The sequence below is a fragment of the Hemibagrus wyckioides genome, linkage group LG01, assembly GCF_019097595.1.
Source record: "Hemibagrus wyckioides isolate EC202008001 linkage group LG01, SWU_Hwy_1.0, whole genome shotgun sequence".
In the NCBI taxonomy this organism is placed as follows: Eukaryota; Metazoa; Chordata; class Actinopteri; order Siluriformes; family Bagridae; genus Hemibagrus; species Hemibagrus wyckioides.
Window position 1 is genome coordinate 12,955,009 of NC_080710.1, and position 24,772 is coordinate 12,979,780.

General features: G+C 36.4%; 3 protein-coding genes across 3 annotated transcripts; 2 read left to right on the forward strand and 1 right to left on the reverse strand.

The window, feature by feature from the left end:
* Positions 1-1,196: 1,196 nt before the first annotated feature.
* On the reverse strand, positions 1,197-2,046 carry LOC131365403 (hemoglobin subunit beta-like). Its single transcript, XM_058409011.1, has 3 exons — positions 1,889-2,046; positions 1,571-1,793; positions 1,197-1,413 (listed from the first exon to the last, which is right to left on the reverse strand). Exons 1-3 carry the CDS (start codon positions 1,978-1,980, stop codon positions 1,285-1,287), a joined length of 444 nt encoding a protein of 147 aa, XP_058264994.1. The 5' UTR covers positions 1,981-2,046; the 3' UTR covers positions 1,197-1,284.
* A 7,880-nt stretch (positions 2,047-9,926) lies between these two features.
* Positions 9,927-10,759, forward strand: LOC131369547 (hemoglobin subunit alpha-like). The gene is made up of 3 exons (XM_058416361.1): positions 9,927-10,082; positions 10,177-10,384; positions 10,510-10,759. Exons 1-3 carry the CDS (start codon positions 9,988-9,990, stop codon positions 10,636-10,638), a joined length of 432 nt encoding a protein of 143 aa, XP_058272344.1. The 5' UTR covers positions 9,927-9,987; the 3' UTR covers positions 10,639-10,759.
* Positions 10,760-20,508: 9,749 nt separating this feature from the next.
* On the forward strand, positions 20,509-22,114 carry twist1b (twist family bHLH transcription factor 1b). The gene is made up of 2 exons (XM_058399744.1): positions 20,509-21,233; positions 21,534-22,114. The coding sequence occupies exon 1, from the start codon at positions 20,658-20,660 to the stop codon at positions 21,183-21,185; it is 528 nt and encodes a 175-aa protein (XP_058255727.1). The 5' UTR covers positions 20,509-20,657; the 3' UTR covers positions 21,186-21,233; positions 21,534-22,114.
* The last annotated feature ends 2,658 nt before the right edge of the window (positions 22,115-24,772 follow it).

The following is a 24,772-nucleotide window of genomic DNA, read 5'->3' on the forward strand; positions in this document are numbered from 1 at the left end:
TGTGGGCATGGACTCAAATCCCTGAAGGTGTGTTGTGGTATCTAGCACCAAGATGTTAGCAGCAGATCCTTTAAGTCATGTAATTTGTGAGATGGGGCCTCCATGGATCAGACTTGTTTGTCCAGCATGTTCCACAGATGTTCGATTGCATTGATTGGATCTGGGGAATTTGGAGGTGAAGTCAACACCTCAAACTCATTGCTGTGCTCATCAAACCATTCCTGAACCATATTTGCTTTGTGGCATGGCACATTATCCTGCTGAATAAGGCCACAGCCATCAGGGAATACCGTTTCAATGAAAGGGTGTACATGGTCAGCAACAGTGCTTAGGTAGGTTGTAAGTGTCAAAGTAACATCCACATGGATGGCAGGACCCAAGGACACATAAACTTCGAGGACAAAATGTTCACTTGCTGCCTAATATATCCCACCCACTAACAGGTGCCATGATGAGGAGATCATCAGTGTTATTCACTTCTCCTCTCAGTGCTCAGAATATTATGGCTGATTGGTGTATATTATACAGTAGGTATGGTAAACATGAGAGGTGAACAAAGGGATTGCAAGAAAGTGCTGTCACTTAATATTTCAAATAAAGTATGGTGTATTTTTTTTTCTAGCTCAGACAGCTTGAGTGAACAGCTTGCTTATTAGTTACACTGTGAATTAATTGTACCCGGTTATGCCAGAATGCCAGTGTTTGCTTCTTTGTTCTCCCAACACAGGTATGCCATTCTATCTCACTTCCTTTAACAGGTTAATAAGTAACAGTTATGTCTGATGTATTATTAGAAGTTACAGAAGTAATTGCAGTTTTATGAATTTAGTAGTAATTCAATTTTTTGTTTGTTTTTTTGTTTTTCAAATAGATGTCCCTTGCAGTTTATTTATTGTCTTGTTACAATCAGTAGCTCTATACATTTGGCACATATTTAGTCAGCAACGTACAAAATAAAACCAAATCTTAAGTGTGCCCAACCTCAAGGTGTTGTATGCGCATGCGTGATAAATGTGTCCACCCTTCAGCGCGTGAAGCACGGAATTTTGCGCAAAGACAAGAAAGTAAATAGACATAAACTTAATTCGACTGAAATCAGATCTTTTTTTAATGTATACAAATAAATAACCTGCTCACTTATTTGGGGTTGGAAATTGATCCCTAAATGCACAGTAAATAGCCACACAATTCACGGATGTGTTTTATTAGTTTTATTTAAATACTTGCTTTAACAAGTACATGGTCGTTTCATGGTTTTCTCTGGCCGTTCGGTCACTTCAGCATTTAGTGGTACTGCTTTCCAAGAGCAGAGACCACAACAGCAAGGAATTTCTGCAGAGCTCCCTGCACCTCAGCAGTGAAGCAGCTGCCCAGGGAAGCGGCAACGACGATGGTGATGCAGTCAGCCAGCAGCTGTATGTGGAAACAGAGGTTGAGTTATAAACCCAAATAATTACTGTAAGTGCTTAATGTTCAACTGAAAAATGAGTGAACTAACTGAAGGAATAACATACATACATACATACATACATACATACACAAATAAATGCATGCATGCATGCAGACGCACCTTGAAGTTATCGGGATCCACGTGCAGTTTCTCAGAGTGCAGCACACTCAGTTCGGCCAAAGTGGCCTTGATGTTGTCCAGGTTCTTCGCAGCTTTCTCCAGACCACGGACTACGGTCAAGCCGTGGGCTGCAACCTTGGGGTTTCCACTGATGGCAGCGGCGTTGTACAAGTTTCCAAATTTAGCGAAGTACCTCTGGGTCCATGGGTACACGACAAGACACCTGAGTGGCAAAATCAGAAGCGTGTCATTTCATATTTACAACAAACAAACAATCAAACAAAAAGAAGTCAAAGTTGAAGAGAAATGCAACCCTACCTGGACAGTGCCTGGTGACCGATTGCTTCGGCGTCGATCTTGGAAAAGACATCCTGGATGGTAGCACGCTCGAAATCTGTCCACACAACCATGTTGCTGACTTTTTGGGGTTTCGAAGTGTTCTGATGAACTTAGAGCCCTGTAAGTGAGGTCTGTTTAGACAGCTTATATAGACCTGTGGCTCTGACTGCTCCTCCCAAGACCACGCAATAAACGTTTCAAGGGGTGGATCTTGCAGTCTGAATGATTTTGATTAGATATGAAGTCTTATCTTTCAAAGTATGTTGTCATGGTAGGTGATAAAGCCTGCTGTTTTGCGCATGCAGACATTATTAGTAGTGGGATGTCCTGTACACCATTATTATGTAAGCATTACTATAACTTACAGTACATTACATAATGACCGAAAACATCTCACTGTATTAATGAATGAGCTTCAAGCTAATAAAAGCATGAATGAAAATCCCTGCACTGTAATTACACTAGTATCAATGAATGATGTAGGAATCAAATATCTATCATTTGTTTTTTTTCCCCAAACACAGCCAGAGTTTATAAAATAGAAATGAACGTGAAGTTCTTATTCGACATAAAGAATAAGCCATTAGTAACAACCTTATTAAAAAAATCAGTTCAGATATATTGCGAAATTTCCAATTTTTCTTTCTTAAGCTTTCTTAGCAGTAATAAAACAATATACAACACATGACCAAAATCCTCAAGAAAGAAAATGTCCTATTTCATGAAAAAAACATTATTTACCATTTTCTCATGGCTTAGCCTTTTAAGTAAAAACTATATCTAGAATGATATATAGTTAAGTAATTAATAAGTAATTATATAATTATAATTATTATATAATATTTCATATAAATAAATCATATAAAATAATAGGACCTAATCTCCGAATTCCTCTCATCATTCCAGTTTTATCTGAACACAGCTGATTAAGTAATGAGGCTACATATTTAATTTAAATAATGTTTTTCTACCATTTTTTAAATATATAAAATTCAGGTTAAACAGATTAAAAGTGAGGTAAGTAAAAGTATAAGTTAAAAAACACTAAAAGTTAAGTAACGATGTTAAATATTTAATTTTTTCAAAGTAAAAATAAATTATGAACACAGTACACTAAGTAGAAGTCTCTGCATACTCAAGTTCTATACTTCCCTGCTTGCCTTATGATTAAAAGAATATGATGATTTATAAAATGTTTTTTTATTTATTTTATAAAACAGATTTTGTTACATATAAAAGCCACAAATCCCATAACCATATCTATACATTATAGTGTCTATATATACTGTGTAAAAAAATATATAAGGTGAAAAAACACTATAACGATGTTAATTTTTTTTTAAGTAAAAATAAAATAAAATATGTACACAGTACACTAAGTATAAGTCTCTGCATACTCAGTAGTAGACCTAAGTTATATTTCCCTACTTGCCTTATGATAATAATAATAATAGTAATAATAATAATAATAATAATTATTATTATTATTATTATTATTATTATTATTATTATTATTATTATTATTATATAAAAAATATTTATAGTAAATACAAAAATATTTACATACAAACCGATTTTATAGCACGTCACACCCCTTCTGCTGTTGCTAAATTATTACTTAACAGGATTAATTATTATAATCAAACCATCAGTTTAATCTGGACAGGCAAATAATAACAAAGACTACTGAAAAGAACTGTTATATAGATTTAAAAAATTATCTTCATTAATTAGTTTAACAAATAGTAAGTAAGTACATACTGACCGGTTTATGTTACTCATTAAATAAAATTCTGTTTTATTAGAATGGTTTATTAGAGCAACGTGTATATTATATCAAAATGAAAATGCTTAATTAATTAAAATGCTTAAGACCGCAAAAACTTTAAGAGTGCTCTGAAACCAAAATTCAGTGCCAAATTCAGCATAATATACCAACATTTCATGTCAGAAGTGTTTTTTATATTATTGCATAGATAAATATTATATTAAAGAATGAAGACCAGCGAAATATGAGTAATAATTGATAACAAAATGCTTTAGTATTGCTGTACTGTGTCAGGGATCATGTATGCGGAGACACTTTATAAATTGCATTGTTAATATGGCGCATGTTTTGTTTTTTCCAACACAATATATGAATCTCTCTTTGTGGTAATAAACTCTGCTTTACATTACTAATTCAACTTGATTCCGCCAGAAATTAACCATAAATGAGAGATAAATCGATGTGTGTGATGCGTATTTACATACTATTTTTTCTTTGACTAGAGGCAGAAAAGGTATAAAGGTTCAGAATTTTATTATGCAAAAAAAAGAAACCCTTTCAAGGCTATTTAATGGCAGAAGCGGATGCTGGAGTGGGAGATAGGAGCAGCCGCTTAGGGCTGGATGGTTTCGGGTGCGGCACAATAATATCGCCTACTGCCATAAATATCAGTGATATATATCACTTGTCATGTCACGCAGGCTTAAACACCAGATCCACCACAGCACAGTTTGTTAAAGACTCTTAGCTTACTGAAACCATCTTTGCATTTTTTTTTCTTTTTTTGGTAGAGAAACCCAAGATAATGTAAAGTATGTCTACACTATAAAAATATATATATAGTTTCATTTTTTGTGAACTTTGTAAATTCAAAATATAAGTATTGTTATTTAGAGTGTATATTTAAAGGAAATGACAACACATCAAAAACAACCCAAGATCATGCAGTATTTGCAGAGTTTTATTAACTCAAATAAAACAAAATAAAAACTTTATCATTTTTTTTCTCTTTGTTTCTATGCTGAGACAATGTCCACAGTTAAAAGTGCTATACAAGTAAATTGAATTAAATTGAAATTGAATTGAAAATATATGCTTGGCAGTTTAACCTGATATTTACTCCATATTCATTAATTCATTAATTAATACACAAATTAATGTAGTACAGAACCTTAAACAGTAATGTGAATAATTAAATTTCTTTTAAGTAATTAAAAACGAAATAAATTTTTATGTAAAAAAAAAAAAAATCAGAATTTGCTTATTTGTTTTTGCCATAACTACTGAACCACTCAATTTTTTTTTTTTTTATAGTGTAGCCAAAAGTATGTGCATGCCTAACCATAACCCCTATATGTCAGTTTTCACCAAATTTTCTGCAAAATATTTAGAGGCACAAGATTGTTGAGAATGTCTTAGAATAATTTATTATAATGATTTCCACATTAGCACAACTCTGTACAGCCATGCTGTAAAATGTAGTGAAAAGCCGTTCCAGAAGAGTGAAGAGGTTGTTATATCAGCAAAAGCAAGCAAATCCATATTAATACCATGCCTTTGGAACAATTTGTTAATCAAGCACATGGTCATGTGTCCATATAATTCTGGCCATGTAGTATACAGTGGCACCAAAAAAAAACACTCTGAAACTTATAATTATGAACATGAATATATTATGTTAGCTTAAACTTATGTTAGCACCTAAAAGGCACTATAACGTTTACAGGTGAACTTAATTTGACTTTCTCTACACTTTTGAATGCACATGTCCAACTGTTCAGTGTTTCAGTACTTTTTGCATAACTTGCTGTTCTCTAACAAGGTGCTTAACGGCAAAATTCACAACTGGTGTTTGATCCATGAATCGACCCATAAATTTCCTGGTTCAATTAGAATTGGTATTTAAACAGTCCTCTTCATCCTGCTGTTCACATTTTGACATTGTGAGTCCAAGATGACATCTAACAATTGATCAACAGTACCTCGCCATTGCGAGGCTTCAAACAGGATGTTCTCAGAGGGAAGTGTCCACTGAGCGTGTCACAGAGTGTCATCAGCAGGTTGCGACAGAGACACAGAGAGACTGGAAGAGTCACAGAAAGGCATAGAAGTGGACGTCCTTTGGCCATATCCCACGTTGATGACCACTTCATTGTGAACAGTGCCCTGCGGAACCGGATGATGAATGTCACTCAACTCCAGGCACATTTAAGGGAGGTGAGAGGCACCCAAGTGTCACATCAGACCATTCGAAACCGTTTACATCAGCGTGGTCTGCGTGCTAGACGACCTGCAAGGGTACCTGACCACACCACTAGGCCAGGGAGCATTTACACTGGACGAGGGACCAGTGGGCCTCAGTGCTGTTCTCTGATGAAAGTCGATTCACGTTGAGCAGAAATGATGGATTGGAGATGTCAAGGAGAGCGCTATGCATCAGCCACTGTTGTGGTGGTGTTACAGTCTGGGCAGGTGTGTCTACTCAATACAGAACTGCCCTACATCTTGTGAATGGTACAGTGACAAGCCAATACTACCTGAATAACATCATTAATCCAGTCATTGTGCCCCTGCATGAACAACACAGGCCTAATTTCATCTTCTTGGACGACAATGCTCCAGTTCATTGAGGTCGCATCATTAGGGAACGGCTGCTGGAGGCTGGGGTACCTCAAATGGAGTGGCCTGCACTTTCTCCAGACCTGAATCCCCTGGAAAACCTATGGGATCAGCTGAGTCGCCGTGTAGAAGCTCGTAACTCTGCACCCCAGAACCTCAATGACCTGAGGGCCGCCCTTCAAGAAGAGTGGAATGCCATGCCTCAGCAGACAATAAGTCGACTCGTGAACAGCATGAGACGTCGTTGTCAAGCTGTAATTGATGGTCAAGGGCACATGACAAATTATTGAGACATTGACATTTTTTGTTGTGGTATACCCACCACTGTTGTTGTCTTTTGTTTCAATAAATTGTTTGAGATGAGGAAATCACCATTGTATGCTTCTACTTAAATGCCCTACTTTCATGATATAATATCACTGTAGCGTGAACTTTTTACATTTTCCATAAATTTCACCCAAAAGCCAAATATCCTTCACTTTTTGTGAGTAGTGTATATTGACAGGCCCTGTGGAGATGCAAGATAGATTTCATTTCAGAGGGAAAGAGCTGACTCAAGTATTACAGTACTCTCATGTAGCCTTGCCATAAAGCAACATACACTGGCCACTGTTCTCGTGATACTGTATCTGCTGATTTTTACAGTGTATTGAGGGGACTGTTTATTTGTTTGCTTGCTTGCTTGTTTGTTTAACCAAAATGTATTTCTTTAAGGATAATATTATTATATTAAAAAAATAATGAATTACATGTTTTCAGAATCTATCACAAAATATTGGGGATTTAGATTACAGGTAAGGCCTACACTACATTGTAGAAATCATTACATATTATTTATATTACTTTTAATTCATTTCTAAGGGATTATTTCTTATTAATTTCTTTACAAATTCTTTCGTTATAATTCATTACATCAGTGTTTTGAGGGAATTTTCTTCTCAACACCTTCTATAGCAAAAAGAACAAAGAGTTTTAGGCAGTAGTTTTGTCACCTGCAATGAGGAGGATGAAGCAGGTGAAATTCATGCATTAAACCATAGTGAGAATCTAGGCAACTGTGAAAACAATGGTGAAATTAAAAGGCAGTGGAAGGAGCACACCACAGCAAAATAGGGTTGTGAAATTCAATGTGAGATTGTTCTACATGTCTTCTTATTTTGCAAAGCAAGCTGCTACACTGCATATTGTATAATAAATTATTACCTTGTGTCACTGAACAGTCTTAAATTCAAGATTTAAAATTTTTATATGCCACATACAGAGTGTACAGTATACAACATGCAATGAAATGAAAACCCTGCCACTTATCCTAGACTGTGCATATAATAAATAAAGTAAATTTAAAAGTTATAAATAAAATAAATAAATTACATGTTACATGTAGCAGCATGATGTGCAATTACGTTAAATGATGTAAGGGTTCAGATTGTGAAAACATTACAGAATGGAAAATGACATTTGATATGCAGGTGAGTTACATGTAGTAACAGTAAAGTGCAGTATGCAGAATTTCAAAGGAGTAAGTAAGTATAGATGCTTGTAAGACAGATATGTCTAATTCAAGTCATGAATAAATGGCAGTGTGTGTGTAAGACAAATCCATCTTATACACACTCCACCACTTATTCATGACTTGAATTATATACACAACAGCACCACATGTCTTAACCTGGCAACCTATAATATATTTTGTACAGGAAATCTAATCTTTGTCTATAAATAACAGTGAAAGTTATTTATATGTTTATTTTAATTATTTCTTTCTTATTTGTGGTATAGTCTGAGTTTATTGCACACTGTTATGTGGTTATGGTATATTCTATTCTATATGAACTTTGGGTTAGGTTTAAGGGTTCTATAAAGTCTTAGTAATAATGTGACATCAAATTTCCCCTTGGGGATTAACAAAGTACTCGCTACTCTACTCTGCTTCTAGATACGCTCTAATGTGTTAAGAAAAAAAATTGCATAAATAGAGCTATGCTGTTATACTTATGATTTGATTTGTCTGTTTTTTATATCTGCTGTGAATTTAGATCCATATCCCTGCTGCATTTGTAGTTTTCTATTGGGAAATGGGCTCATTTGAGTGACTTAAATGTTAAAAGTTAAAAAAGCAGGTGAAAAATAAATAGGATAAAATAAAGAATAGATGGTAGCACATAGTAAGTATCCATAGGCTGAATGTAGCATGCCTGGCCAGTGCATTAGTCTCCATCTCCATGTCAAACAGTGTCATGTAACCAATGAAAATAAGCAGAAATTGTCAAGAAATATGTCAAGAAATATGTCAAGAAAAAAGAAATGTACACTACATAACCGAAAGTTTGTGGACACTTGTCAGTCAGAATCAGGATCAGAATGTGCTTTATTTGCCAAGTATGCTCATATATACAAGGAATTTTCTTTGGTGCTGGAGTCAGACACAGAACTTTAACATTAAATATAAACAGGGTAAAAAATAGAATAATGTAAATAAATGTAACTCAGGAGTCCTGTATGTGTGCAAAATGTGTAATGAAGTGTGTGTTTACTCACATCTTTCCTAAACTCTTGCCTTAAAAAACCCTCAGCCCCACTTGATCATGTTTGGGATGAACTAATGCTCTTGTGGATTAAAGGGCAAAACCCCACAGCCATGTTGCAAAATCTAGTTGAAAGCCTTCAGAGAAAATTTGAGGTTATTATAACAGCAAAGTAGGGGAATAAATCTGGAATGGGATGTTTAAAATTCACATATGGTTGTGACGGTCTGATGTCCTTATACTTTTGGTTATATAGTGTGTGATATGTGTGACTTACAATAAATTAATCCAAGACTTTCTGTACATACAATGGTTTATAACTCGTATAAGAATATATTTGCAACACCATTCTTTCACACACACACACCAGTGCCTTGCTCAGACAAATCTGTTTTATACTTCAACACTGTGAATGCACAAATCAAACTAAATTCACTAACTAATACTAACAATACATTCTCAGTCTATACACATTTATTTACAATTCCAGAATATTATATATATATATATATATATATATATATATATATATATATATATATATATATATATATATATATATATATATATATATAATTATATTTTTTTCTAGTTTTATTATATTAGCTAAATTTGTTTCATATATTTTGCATTGCAGTGAAGGAATAAGAAGTTCTGATTATACATTTTAAGAGATCACACCCTGCTAACATAATATTTTTTGGCACCCTACAAGATCCCACCCCTTTAACTGCCAAAAAAAATGTTTTTTTTATTTTTTATTGTTTTTTTATTTAAAAAAATTATGTTTTATGTTTTTAATTTAGATCATATTTCATATTTATAACAAACTAACTGAAAATATTATATAAAACAAATATACAATAACAAAAAAACGGAGGCTACCTAAACATTCAGCAATTATTCATTTGTAATTTGTTAGATGATTTTTTAAAATACATTGCACCAGATGTCACACTAGAACTGGGCAGGTTCTTTCCTATCAGGATGAAACTTATCTCTCCCCTGCAGCAGAAGTGCTGACTTATCTGTCGTATTTGAACTGAATCCAAATTGTCACGTATGTGAGGTGGGTCCTGGGCGTGCCTGCTTCAGCTCCTTGTATAAAAGGATGTTTCTTTTGTGAGGCAGTTTACAGAAGTCTTCTTTCAGACTACTCCGAAAACATGAGTCTCTCTGACAAGGACAAGAGCACCGTCAAAGCTTTCTGGGCCAAGGTCACCCCTAAGGCTGAAGAGGTCGGTGCTGAAGCTCTGTTCAGGTAGGTGTCTGAGTAACTCTGCACTTTTTTTGCTCTCCACATCGATTCTTCTTTCAGTACTGAGGACTAATTATTTCCCCTTTTCATTGCGCAGGATGCTGACTGTTTACCCCCAGACCAAGACCTACTTTTCCCACTGGAGTGACATTAGCAAAGGATCTGCTCAAGTGAAGAACCACGGAAAGACAGTTATGGGTGGCGTGGAAGAAGCTGTCAACAAAATCGATGACCTGACCAATGGTCTGCTGAGCCTGAGCGAGCTGCATGCTTTCCAGCTCCGTGTTGACCCGACCAACTTCAAGGTAATCTTACACTATACAATATTTATTTGCTCTGGCATCATTTCAGCTTGTTTTTTTTTAAACCTAAAGTTCCTGTTCCACAACATGATTAACAAATATTGCCATTTTCCCCTCTTTTCCTGTAGATCCTTGCCCACAACTTGCTGGTTGTTTTGGCCAGCATGTTCCCCGCTGACTTCACCCCTGAGGTACACATGTGTTTGGACAAGTTTCTCGCTGCCGTTGCCCTGGCTCTCTCTGAGAAGTACCGATAAGAAGCTCTGCAGGCAACAGATGGACACCAACACGCATCTGTCTTTCTTAGATCTAGTCAATGATCCAATGTTCCTTGATTGATCTAAATAAAAGCCAATAATTTTGGCCTTGGAAACAAAACTGTATTCTCTGGTCCTCTCTATTTTACTAATAATGTGTTCCTGTTAGCTATAGGACTAAAACAAGTGGTAGTGTGTGTGTGTGTTTAAACATAAAAGACAAGACAATTCTTTATTAAAAATAAAAAAAAAACAAATAAACAAACAAAAAACATATTCATTCAACCCATAGAAGGGTTACAGCCGTCATATTATGCTTAATACGATGATTATTAAATTTTAGGTGAAAAGCAAAGCTTTGGCTTAATAAATGAAATAGATGACCCATTGTCAAATAGCTAAAATATTCCTTAAACAAATCAGTAAAAGAATGAAATACAATTACAAAAATAAACTATAACAAAAAAGAATGAAAGAATAAGAATGAATGAAAACGCAATGAAAAATACAATTAATACACGAATACAAAAATACATGAATAAATCATGAATGACAATAAAGACACAATAGTCAATTAAACAAGTCAACAATTAAATAAAAAATTATTATTATTATTATTATTATTATTATTATTAATAATAATAATAATAATAATAATAATAATAATAATAATAACAATAAATAGAAAAATAGCGGAATCAAATTTGCATGCTTCTAAATCCTGAATTCATTAGTTATATAATACAAGGCCTTTATTAATGCAAATGACTTCATCTTATGATACCTGCTGTACATAAAGAAAAGTGAAGCATTTTTTTTTCTTTATTTATTTATTTTTATTTTTGTTTATTTATTTATATATATTTATTTGTTTATTTTTGTTTGTTTTTATTTATTTATTTATTATTTATTTATTTATTTATTTATTTATTTATTTATTTATTTATTCTTTTTCTTGTTCGGTGCTATTAAAATATCATCCCTCCCCTGTTTCAGGCTTCTAGCACGTGACTTTTCGTTATCAGACAGACAGCTGCAGAGGTGTGAGAGGGGGCAGAAAGGGGACGTTACCACAAGGAGCCGCTATGGGCTCTTACTATTTTATCCCTAATGAGCAAGACTGAGGTGACGGTGGTGAGGAAAAACTCCCTGAGATGATATGAGGAAGAAACCTTGAGAGGAACCAGGCTCAGAAGGAAACCCATCCTCATTTGGGTGACACTAAACAGTAAATAATGTCCTTTGTACAACAGCAACCAAGAGCTCTTGAGGAACTATTGGGTCAGTGTAGTTTCTGAGTTCATTATAGACTTAACACTAATTCCTTCCTCCCGAAAGTTGACTGATACAACGGCAGTTCTGTGATGGTGTGATGGTCTCCAAGTGGTCACTATCCACAGCAGTCCCCTGGGTCACAGGCTGTCCGTGCAGATCTATCTATCCCCAGCAGTAGTGAGCACCACCAAGCGACAAGACTCCAACCAGGCGTAGAGCGTCTATTATACCCAACTGGATGCAGCTAATTTGATCAAGTGATTTAGAGGACATTAATGGTCACTCAAATTGCCTTGTTTGAAGTTTATTCTATTGAACAGTGCAGCAATCTACATCACTGCGTTCATTTTCAGAACTAATTAAGAAGTGTTTGAGGAGCAGCATGTCTCAGTGTAGATTTCATATACTGGAGATGAGTGTGTTAAAGCCCAGGCTTTTGAATTAAAAGAGCGCCATTACTAAAAAGAAAGACCAGTGAGTGTGTGAGTAATATGTTGCTTTGCTATTATTTGGTCATGTGTTTGCATTTATGTTGCAGTGCATTAGTCTGTTTCGTGTTTGGGGATTGAGTTACAGCTTTGCGTGGAAAAAACACGATTACTAGCAGTATAATTGACTTTACTAATTTGTGTATATGTGAGCAAACCTCCACATGATGTCGCTAGAGTGCACAGAGTAGACTATAAACTAACACACTGTGCTATCTCTCTAAGTCTCTCTACACATTAGCTGTTCATTTACACCAATCAGGCATAACATTATGAGCAGTAAGAGGTGAAGTGAATAACACTGATTATCTCCTCATCATGGCACCTGTTAGTGGGTGGGATATATTAGGCAGCAAGTGAACATTTTGTCCTCAAAGTTGATGTGTTAGAAGCAGGAAAAATGGACAAGCGTAAGGATTTGAGCGAGTTTGACAAGGGCCAAATTGTGATGGCTAGACGACTGGATCAGATCATCTCCAAAACTGCAGCTCTTGTGGGGTGTTCCCGGTCTGCAGTGGTCAGTATCTATCAAAAGTGGTACAAGGAAATAACAGTGGTGAACCGGCAACAGGGTCATGGGCAGCCAAGACTCATAGATGCATGTGGGGAACGAAGGCTGGCCTGTGTGGTCCGATCCAACAGATGAGCTACTGTTGCTCAAATTGCTGAAGAAGTTAATGCTGGTTCTGATAGAAAGGTGTCAGAATACACAGTGCGTGATGGGTCAGGGCTGTTTTGGCAGCAAAAGGGGGACCAACACAAATATTAGGGAGGTGGTCATAATGTTATGCCTGATCAGTGTATATATGATATGTGGTTTGGATTCTTTCCAATGATCAACAAACGCATAAAGAGCTACAAAATATTCACCATGATCTGCTGAATTTCTACTACAATCTGCTTGTGTTTATGAATGTTATACTTTTCTTTGCTTGTTGGCTATACCATTTGAAAAGGTTTCCCACTCATTTAGCTAATAATTTCTAATGTGTTCAATTTTTTAATTAGAAAAGCAAAGTGACACATTGGGAACTGTCACTTGTGACATTTTTTTTGTTTTTTTCTTTCTAGATAATCAGAGGTTTTTGTCATAAATGTTCAACAGGGAATTTAGATACTTAATTTTGTATTCCATAGTTTTGCAGTATTATTATTATTATTATTATTATTATTATTATTATTATTATTATTATTATTATTATTATTATTATTATTATTATTAATAATTATAATTTTTTTTTTAATTTTTTTCAAAATTATTTTTTAGGTTATAGAAGGATTACTGCAAAGAAAAAAATGATCATCTTTTTGTTGTGGTTGATTTTAGGTTTTGAATTTTGATTCAGTTTCCAATGTATTGAAGTTTTTTTTTCAACAGTGTGTACTGCAGTACCTACACTGCCTCCTCTGCCTCCAGTGGACTCAGAGCTCTGACAGCAGGCGAGCCATCCACAAATCAATGTTACAAACAGAAGCATTCCTGCATCCTCCTGAATATAGAGTGCTCTCATGATATATGCTGAGGGCAAGGAGTCATTTCGCTTTTAAATTTATTAGCTGTGTTATTTAAAAGCTCTTTGGTGTTTGCACTCTCACTTCTTCTACCAAGGCACTTTAATAAATGTGACCGATGATGTGACCAGAGAGAAAGTATAACAATTAGGGAGATCATAACAAACAGAGAAATGCTAGATTTCATCTATCTTGTGGTTTAGTTTTCTCCTGAGGTAATAAGCACATTTTCCTTTATTTTACCCTTGACCTTGACTAAGAATCATTTTATAGAATCTGACCCTTCTTCAGCAAACCTTATTTTAGTTAATGAGGTGTGATTCTGAGGATTTCGCTTTCACTTTAGAAAAATAAATGTATATCTAAGTAAATGATAATGTGCCACTGATACCAAGCACTTCTCAGTGTTGATATTGTACGTGTTCTATCAGTAAAACTGGAGTTTGCACTTTATTTCAAAATGTTTGTGTGTTTTAGGAGCAAGCCATATTGATGACTTATGACACATTGCTTCTTCCAGCTTTTTTTTCTCATGTGCTTTTCTGTGTTGTTGCAGAATCCCTGTTCTACTGAATCATCTAAAAGAAACCTTTGTGACTCACTCTTGGCAGTGTCTGTGGGATAATGTGTGTAAATCATCTTGCAATTTTTCTTCCCAGATACATGGAAAGCTTTGGAAACCTGTAAGAAAGGGAAAAAATTTTCTCCTGCACACACAAGCATCAAATGCACAAACCCATAGCTAGGGCCTGCAAAGAGGCTTACTTCACTGGGTCAGTTATTTTGTCTTATCTGTAACCTCTGTGTAATTAAGGGCTAGTTTTTAATTGCTGACTTTTTCAAGTCGGTAAGACTTGCATTATTTAATTCTTTTTCTGAATTTGGCATATAATAGTTCTTGCCATGATGAGAATGATGATTGTTGTCGATATGCAAACACACCTTTTTAAATTAGTCGACTGTTAACCTTAGATTATGTGTCGACTGTTAGCCTTATTATCCATCACTATGGAAGAGTGGTTTTTATAAAAAAAAGTATAAGTGTTACAATGACTGCGTTAATATAACCCTGTGATTTGAATTACAGCTTGTCAGAGGAATGCTGTTATAGAAAATTTATCAAGGCCTTCTTAACATTCCGAATCCAAGATTCACCAGCTGTGTGGTATAAAAGCAATAAACCACTCAAGGCATTTGGTATAGTTTTATTACCGATAAGGGCGTTCTTATGCACAGTGTTGGGCAGTGTGCCTAAAACCCCTTTACCTGCGATAAAATCTCAATGAAACACATTCCCTAGTTGCTTATAAAATGGCCACAAACGTTGTGTTAAAATTTATTGTTCAATAATTAAAATAATTCCTTATTAAAAATATTCACTATAAACAATTTGACTACCACATAGCAGCAAACAGTAAGCTTCAGTCACTAAGGGTATGCCATGGACAGAACAGTGGCTTAAGTTTTTGTTTTGTTTTTTTATACCTGACTGCTTTATAATCATCTCAGCCAATCAGATTTTAGATATAAAACTATCTGTTTTATAAAAACGTTTGAGCATCTTAAGGTCATGCTTGATCAGTTTTGATTAGCAAACAAAGCAGGTGATCAGTTTGTGCTGCTTTGTGTGTGTGATGGAAATTGGCTGTAGAAAGAGCCATGCCGACATGTCTTTGCTAACACTGCAGCTCCCCCACCCTGCCAATTCATACTATAATGGACAAAACACATGGGCAGAATGGTGAGAAACACTTCGTGGTGTGGTGAGGGTTTTTTTTAATGACTCACAGAATAACCCACTGGCAATTCCGAAAAACTGTGTTTGTATGGAAGCTTTTTGAGGATTTTTTTTTCTGGGAAAGGAAAGAGAGAAAGAGCAGAATATTCTACCATACCATTGATAAATTGTGCTCTGGATGCAACATTTTTACCATTATAGCACATGTACTGGTGTTTTACACATCATTATGTCTACATGATCATTACTAAACTTTTTAGCACTGCCTTCATACCAAGCTGTCGAGGGTCAAACTGAATTTTCATGCCCTGTCTTCAGAACGCCAGTCTCTTAGTGGATGTTCAGTAGACACTCTGACCTGGTGTCACCTCATTTAATGCTCAGCAGATGAGTGCTGATAAGCATGGCCTGCAGGTGCACACACACTTGCACCAAGCAAAGCTTTCTGTCTGGAAAAGCAATGACTGATACAAAATGGACTGTTTCCCCAGAATGATTTAGCAAATGGTACATTTATTTTGATGTCATTAAAGGTGTTTTAATGGCTTATGACTTTCTAATGCATTAGATTGATGGAGTAAGAGAGATGCACAGAATGATGATGGACTTATTGATAAATTGTGTGCTGCACTCCAGTTGAGTGTAGCAATTGGAACGTTTCTGAAATTAGTTGTGTAGCTACTTGGATGGACCAAGAAACACACACACACAGGTGCTTTCTGAGTTATGATGCTTTAACATGCTTTTGAAGTGAGGATTGGATGGAAAACATGAGACTAAACAGAGATATGAGATTTCTGGAGCGAGCAAGTCGGGCAAAATCATTTACAGCGGCTCTCGATGTGTTTAAGATATGACTTCCAAATTCACATTTTCCGTTGTACAGCACAGTTGTGTCACTTTACAGTAGCAGCCTACAACATTCTCAAGTCTCCACACTGATGGCTCCTAAATATCCCCTTTCAACATGAGAGACGCTGTAGGCCTATATAAGTTCAAAGTCATGTTTCCAGGAACTGTGGAAAACGGTTGCTGTGAGATTAGTCCAGTCGGGGTTTAGCTTTCAGCGTCCTGCAGGGAAGGGCTGGAGGATGGTGGAGCTCTCAGTTCTCTCATTGTAGATCCTTACTCAGCACATAGCACTCTCTCAGCCTGTCTCATGCTGCCCCAGACTTTGTGTGTGTATTTCACACTTTGTGTCCTCTAACACACACACATATACACACACACATATACACACACACACTCTGTCTTACCTGTAGTCACTTGTTATAATTTGACAAACAAGCAGCCCATAGCTCTTAGTGCAACATGATATTCAGCCCAAAATCTTAAACGCAGATTGTTTTTCTTCATTTCACAGTTCTGTTAATGCATAAATAAAGGAACTGTGGCTGACTGCATTTAGTTCCAAGAGTAACACAGCGGGGGGAGCCGGTGATCGTATGCTGACAGACAGGAGTTGCTCCTCAGGAGGGTTGCACTCTGAAAGTGAATTTAGCTGTATGACTGGGGGAAAAATCACACAGCTGCAGACAAGAGGAGATATATTATTGTCACTCCCACATAGTTTTAAGATCATCTGCTCATGAAAACCTTTAAAGAATTTGGACTTTTTTTTTACTACCGAATGCTGACCATTTTGGAATATTCAGAGAACTGCTATTCTACTTTTCTTCCTCCCAGCTGCAGAAAAGTGTTGGGAAGTGTCAGTGGGTTGGACATAGCGACTCAGCTTCTCTCAAATCCAGACTGAGGAGACAGCAGGAGCATCCGTCCTTCTCCTCTGTTGTTTTTGGCCTGGGCTTAGACGTTCCTCCCCTGCACATTATGCACTCCCCTACACACACACCTCAGCCTGTCACACTACCCTTCCTCTGTATTCTACACACACAGCTGCAGCTCTTCTAGTGACCCAGACTAATGAACACACACACACGCACACACACACACATACACACCCTTAGACACACAGCTATCCATACAGAAATAAGCACAGAACATCTAGTACAATCTGTTGTGTAATTCTCGTCCGGAGAATTGTCTATAAAGCACTCAAAGAAATTGTATATTTCTGCATATATATTAACTTCACAAGACCTAGCTTACTAATGTAGCAGGTAAACATATTTCTTGGTACACAAGCAGAGAAATGGAGACTCACTCACTAGCAAATGTTCGGCCTAAGGCCTGAGGGATATCATTAGCATTTAGTCGACTGATAAAGGTGATCCCTGTCTGCTCAGAACCATGACTTATCTATTTACCATATTTATATAGAACAGTGTGTTTTATGATGTTCTCTGTTATTTCTATGAATTTGAGATATTGGCATTCATATTTGCTGCTGTTTTTGGCTATTGGACATGATTAAAGAGTTATCTCAGTTCTTTTCAAATCTGAAGAAAAAAAAACCTGTATAGGAATCAATGATGACAAATTAATTTCAGTAAGAATCAGTTTTAAAGGCCTCTGCAACAATTAGTTCAAAGATTGTTGCCTTTATTCAGACAGGTTCACAGTTTATTTATTCAAACTTGTCTAATCTTTAGCGGTTTTCCCATTTCTCTTGGCAGACGGCCTCTATCAGTACTGATACGGTGTCTGAGTGCGGTTTGTCTGACTGCAGCTCTTTCCACAGACTCAAGCAAAATGGTGCCAGCCACATCTGGTTAGCTGTCACCTCTCCTGCTTGGTAAAAGATACTGTAAGTGTTTGTGGGAGAGGCTTCACATTAAGGATTTGTTCTTACAGTATTGGAATGTCATCCTAAATTGGAACTTGACCCTGTCAGTCTAACACCTAGAGCCTTCTGCCTTTCACTTCATTTAACAGCAGATTAGTCCTGCTAATCAGCCAAGTGTTTGAAAAGCTCGCTAATTCAGGTTCTTTCAGGGTGGGAAAGTAATATGTATATTAATTATTGTTAAAGCATACTGAAATATCCTGTTATTTTCCCCTGTCATATGCGAATTCGTAAAGGGAGAAACAATTCTTTCCACAACTCAGCTGATACATAATAAAGCAAATGGTGAGGCTTTCATTGATAGGCTCTGGCTCCAGTAGATTTGGCTGTGCACGCACTGCTTAGGGAGAGGCTGTGAAATATTTGGCTCCTGAACTCCTCCTGGCTTTTGAGTCAGTACATGAATCATCATCACTAACTTAGTCAGAGTCAAAAAACCCTCTTGTTCGCTCACAAGTCATAAACAGAGAAGCTGATCTTGTATGACATGTGGCGTTTAGCATACAGAATTTATCCAGCATACTTTGTGGCTTGTAAAAATCTGCAAGTATTATCCTTAAAAATGAAGAGCGCCAAGGTCTTTTAACAACAACTCATCAATCTACACAGCCTCTGTGTGCAGTATAGAACTACAGTATGTTAGGCATGAAAGGCAGGCAATGCACATTATCCACAATAATGTTGAGTTCACTGGAACTGTATAAATCTTCATGGTATTGATTGCAGTCAGATGTAATGCCAGAAATGGCTTTCTGCTTTGTATTGTACTGTATAAACATACAGCCATGTTAACAAAAAATCTTCAGCCCGTAGCACATCCTGTGTTCACTTATTATTCACAATGGATTCTAAATTTTTTATTTATGTTGGGCTCAATACTTCTCCATCATCATGCCTTTATTTTGAGTGATTAATTTATCTTCTTTTTTCCTAATTATGTTTCTGATCCATGTGGCATGGTAGCCACAGCACTGAACACATAAACTCACAAAAACTAAAAAAAACAAAAAGCTTTTTGACATTATTTTCTTCACACCACCTTCACTTTCTTTAAATACTATCCTTAAATTAATTAAAGTAATTAGTTATGAATTGTAAATGATTTGTTTATAATTTTAATTATTTTATCAATTTGTAATGTAATTACATTATTTCTGTTATATTGCATATGAATTATATATATATATATATATATATATATATATATATATATATATATATATATATATATATATATAATATAATTTTTCTTTATTTTTTTAACATTGCAAAAGAGAATTGTGCTTCTGCTCCAAGCAATTCTTGGAATTATTTTGTGCTAATCTGATGCTGTTTGTACATTCATAGATTATCCAAATCTCATATTTATTTATCGGACAAAATGATATCCACAAACAAAATTTCACTGAATATTTGATTTTATGCAAGCACAGCAACACAGACACAACTCCGGATAGGGTTGCAGTTGAGTGCATGGTTGCATGGTTTTTGAATGACCTCTATTTAAAAAAAAAAAAAAAAAAAAACATCACAATGAAAAAGGGGTTGTATCTTGCCACCAGATAATTCAAAACATAAGGCAAACTGAACAGGAAAAAATAGTGAAGAACCTTTGTCATGACCCACTTTGTCTCCAGACATGATTTCGAGAAAAGCAGTGTGTTACACCTGGAAGATTTATAAGTTGCATCAAGAAGAATAGGCATAAACTGGCCAAACAGTGTGACAGGGTTTGAGTGAGATGTCAGGAACAATGCAGGTGTATGTTACAGCTGAGAAGATCCAAAAGCTTTTCAGCTTTGCAAGATGTTAGGAAATATTTGTATTGCATTTATATTGCGTGCAAAACTATTGACAAACACTATTTGACATTATTTGATATTATAAATAGTTCTTTGCACTAAACCGTTAAATCAGAACACTAGCCTCCTAACTAGTACGCACAGGTTTGGCCCACAATTTGGACACATGCGTACTCTTGCCTTGGATAGTATGAGGAGTATGTAGTTCTGGCCGCTCGTTCCCTCACCCCTCCTTCTCACGTAGCGGCCTACGCTTCCCTGACCAATCAACTCTCTCTCCTCCAGCTATAAGAGCGCCCCAACTTTTTGTCCCAAGTAAACTTTTTTCTGTCGCGTGGAAACCTGGATACCTTTTTATTGTCCTTGTTATTTAAAATTTTTCATTCAAATTGCATTAGTCCAGCGCAACCCAATGAGGGAGTAAACGCGCCGTCTTGACACGCCTCGGAAGTAAAGAGATGCCCGACGAAGCTGTGCAAGACGGATCGAGCTGCCCCGTGTCTCCGGCGGACAGCGTCCCAAGCAGCAGCAGCGAAGGCGAACTCGAGCGACACACCAAGAAGAGCTTGCGGAAAAGGCGCTCGAGCCGCAAGGACGCTGAGGACTCGGACAGCTCTGTGCCGGGAAAGAGAGGGAAGAAGTCGTGCAGCGGAAGCGGGGGAAGCAGCGGCAGTCCGCCGTCTATCGAGGAGCTTCACTCGCAGCGTGTCATGGCTAACGTGCGCGAGCGGCAGAGGACGCAGTCCCTGAACGAGGCCTTCGCAGCACTGCGCAAGATCATCCCCACGCTCCCTTCAGACAAGCTCAGCAAGATCCAGACACTTAAGCTCGCCGCGCGCTACATCGATTTCCTGTGCCAGGTCCTGCAGAGCGATGAGCTCGACTCAAAGATGGCAAGCTGCAGCTACGTGGCCCACGAGCGCCTCAGCTACGCGTTCTCCGTGTGGCGCATGGAGGGAGCGTGGTCCATGTCGGCGTCTCATTAGCGCGCGCAATAAACTCAATACGCATGGGACGACTCGGGGCGCTGGACGGTACATTTCTTTTTTCATATATAAAAATATCAAAAAGGACCAGGATGTTTCCTTCTTCTAGAGTAAATCACGGACCAGCATGAGCACAGACAGTTTGGGTTTGTGTGCGCGTAGGTTCACAGTTACTGTAGCATTATTGCCCAAAATATAATATGGACTATTATCTCATCGTTGGAAGTGTCGAGTTATGATAAAGTTATCTGGGCTAAGACGATCTTTTATTTTTTTTGAAGTGCTAAAATTACGCTACGCACTAGCTGAAAGATGCATGATTAGTCTAATGCATTTTCTGATTTTCAGGTGACAGTCGTCTGTGCTGACAAGGCAAAAGTGGAGAGATGTTTGAGAACAATGCTGGATACTTACATTTCTTTCAGTTGTAAGAAAAAGACTTTTGTGGACGCTTTAGCAGCGGACAGCAGAACTGTATGGAGAGGAGGCCGCAGACGATGCCTTCTGAACCGCTTGGTACAAAGTTATAGTTTTGACGCTGAATGTCTGAGCTGTGTGTCACGATGCGCACCTTTACTAGGAGAACAGCAGAAAACCGCAAACTGCATCCAGGAGCTTTTTCTGAACATTTTCTTTGGTACTGAATTCAATTAAGACATGTAGTTCAAACTTTTATTTATTTATTATTGACACGAGTTGTCAAAATGTGCCAAATGTGTTTCTGTTTCAAAATGAATCCCTATTTTTATTACGTTTGTAAATAAATGTGCATTTCTGCAATAAAGATGACGAATTTTAAAAGAAAACAATCCTTTGTTTTGACACTTCAAATTCACCTAGTCATCTCTCTCTCTCTCTCTCTCTCTACATATATATATATATATAGAGAGAGAGATATTTCGTTTTATTGTGTTTCTAAAACATAAATACTAATAATGATGTGCAATAATAATAATAATAATAATAATCATAATAATTTTATAGGCTTTGAGAAAATTAGTTATTGACTAATACATGCACATTTTATTTCGACATGCAATGGACTACAAAATTTTCTCAGAATTTGTTTTGCCAATTATTAGCAAATAATTTGAACAAATGTATTATTTGCATTAGGCTGTCTGGGGATCACACTATTGCAGCAGTTGTTTTCTGCTAATTCCTGATCATTACTGACTGTATATACAAGCTGCATTATAACTACTCGTGTTTTTGGTCACTGTTTCATTTCTGTGGTCTGTTACAGATGCAGACCACAAATGACATATCAATGATAGCAATACATTTTTCAATTCTCGTTTCTTGTCGGCAGTTATAATGCAGTTTATTAGTAGTGTTATTTTGCCTGTGGTTTTTTTTCCAAGCATTTCAAGTTTAGTATTTCAGTGTCATAATTACTTCCCCGTTTTTTATAAGGGAGTTTAATATTAAAAAAGACAGTTGAATTAATATTTAGAATAATATAAATCATTATTATCCTCGTGGTTGGGAAACAAATCAATGTCCCGTAAATTAAACCTGAAATCAAACCCCTTCCTACTGTTCTCTTTAACAAGCTTTTGCTATGACAATTTCTTCAGAGAAATGTGTGTGTGTGTGTGTATGCATGCATGTATGTTTGTGTGTGCGCGCGCGTGTTTACACTCAGCACTGGGCTAGAAGTCCCGCTGACGGCCTTCAGTCTGGGAAAGTGCTTTAGTTCGGTGCACGCGTGCTGGAGCCGCTAGCCGAAAAGCGCGTGCGCGTTTGAAGGTGTGTAATTGGCCTTTGAGGCACGTACGGAATTTCCAGATGTGGATGAAACCGTAGCTGCCTTCAGCCGCCACTGGAAGGTGGACTATAGGTTAAACTCTCGTGTACACACATTGCTTTTACGACGGAAAGCCTAGGCTCAATATTAACATTAATAATATTACATTTTTCTTAAGGGGAAAATCACCAAAATGTCTTTAGTCCCATTACCCCGTTAGGTTAGTTGTCATAACAGCGTAAGGTAGCGTCTTGCAGCATATTTAGAGGTCTATTTGTCATTTTGCGATTTCCTCTAATATTGTTTATTCTAATAATATGATATTTAAATATCCAAACATATTTCTACAAGAGAAAGATGAAACTGGGGTTGTGGCAGTTGTAGAGGATTTGGCAGATGCGCGTTAGAGGCACACGAACGAAGTTTATTTTGAACAGATGTTAGTATTTTCGTGTCACGTGAATGGAACAGATGTTCAGAGGCCGAGGACCGCCTTTGAATTCACTCCACACGAAAAATGAGCTTTGAAACAAAGCTTTTGCTTTCACTCACTATGAGAAAGACTGCTCCGAGTGACTCCGGCTGTCTTCAGGGATTCCAGTTCAGCAGAGATGAAACAGTTTTGTGTTGAAAAAGACTGCAGATTAACGGTGTGGAGGTGCGGAGCTGGAGACAGAAAGAGTGTGGGATGAGCTGCTAGTAGACAAAAAACCTCCTCTGCTTTACAGGTACTGCTGCAAACAAACTCAGTTCTGCTCATCGGTATACAATAGCCCATTAATACAAGTACCAGTCTAAGATCAGCTGTATTTTAAATCTGTGAATGTGATTTAACATCAGGAAAATGTGCTGTATTTAATCTACAAAATAGATGTTATGCATCTTTATTATTTTGGTAACTAATTTATATGTCTTTTCCGGATTACTGTATAAAATATAACATCACTAAGGCGATCTTTAATGATTTGAGTTATTGTCAAGACAAATAATAAGATGGCTGAAATGATATTAGACTGATAATTATATGCGGAAAAAAACAAGCTGGAAGAATTGGAAAACACAGACAAGCTGATCCACATACTGCACCTGGTCCGGCGGCCTGATTCGTGCTTAACTTATAATGTGACAAGACATTTAATGTATAGTAATAAAGTTTAATCGATAATAATAGTAGGTTTTTAAGTATATTTGTAACTATTTAAAACTATTTATTTCAGTTAGGATGCATTGATTTTTAAATATTATTGGGGGTTTTTAACATCTATTATTTTCACAAAAGCTGTTTGGCAAAAAATCTGTACTCCAATTCTGCTTCAGTGTCATGGATATATTTTATATATTTTAGTAAACAGGATCTCATTGTCTTTACTATGTTTAATAGCAGTTCTGGCTTTGCTTGTGCTCAGATATTCGAAGCAATCTCTGATTTGTTTTACAATGATCATATATATTTATTCAGCTTATTTGGTATTTGAATTAAAGGAATATTAATAATGCTTTTTGTGTGTGTTTGTTTGTTGTTGGGTTTTTCTGGAAGATATTTATGATGCTTTCTCTTAGATAGATGTCATACCATAAAAGAAGAATAGTCTTTTTATTGTGTGAAAGAACAGCTGTGAGTCATTTTGTGATGTCTAGATAACTTAAATAAAATAGTTTTGATGATACACTAATTTTATTAACGTAAGAAAATTTAATCTTGTGTACATTTAATTGAAACACTGTGCCTAGCACTCCACTGATGAGATGTAATAAATGCACTGTTTTATGAAGACACAGCAAGGCAATAAAAATGCCTGAGAATAGCATAAGAATCACATATTAGCACAGATTAATA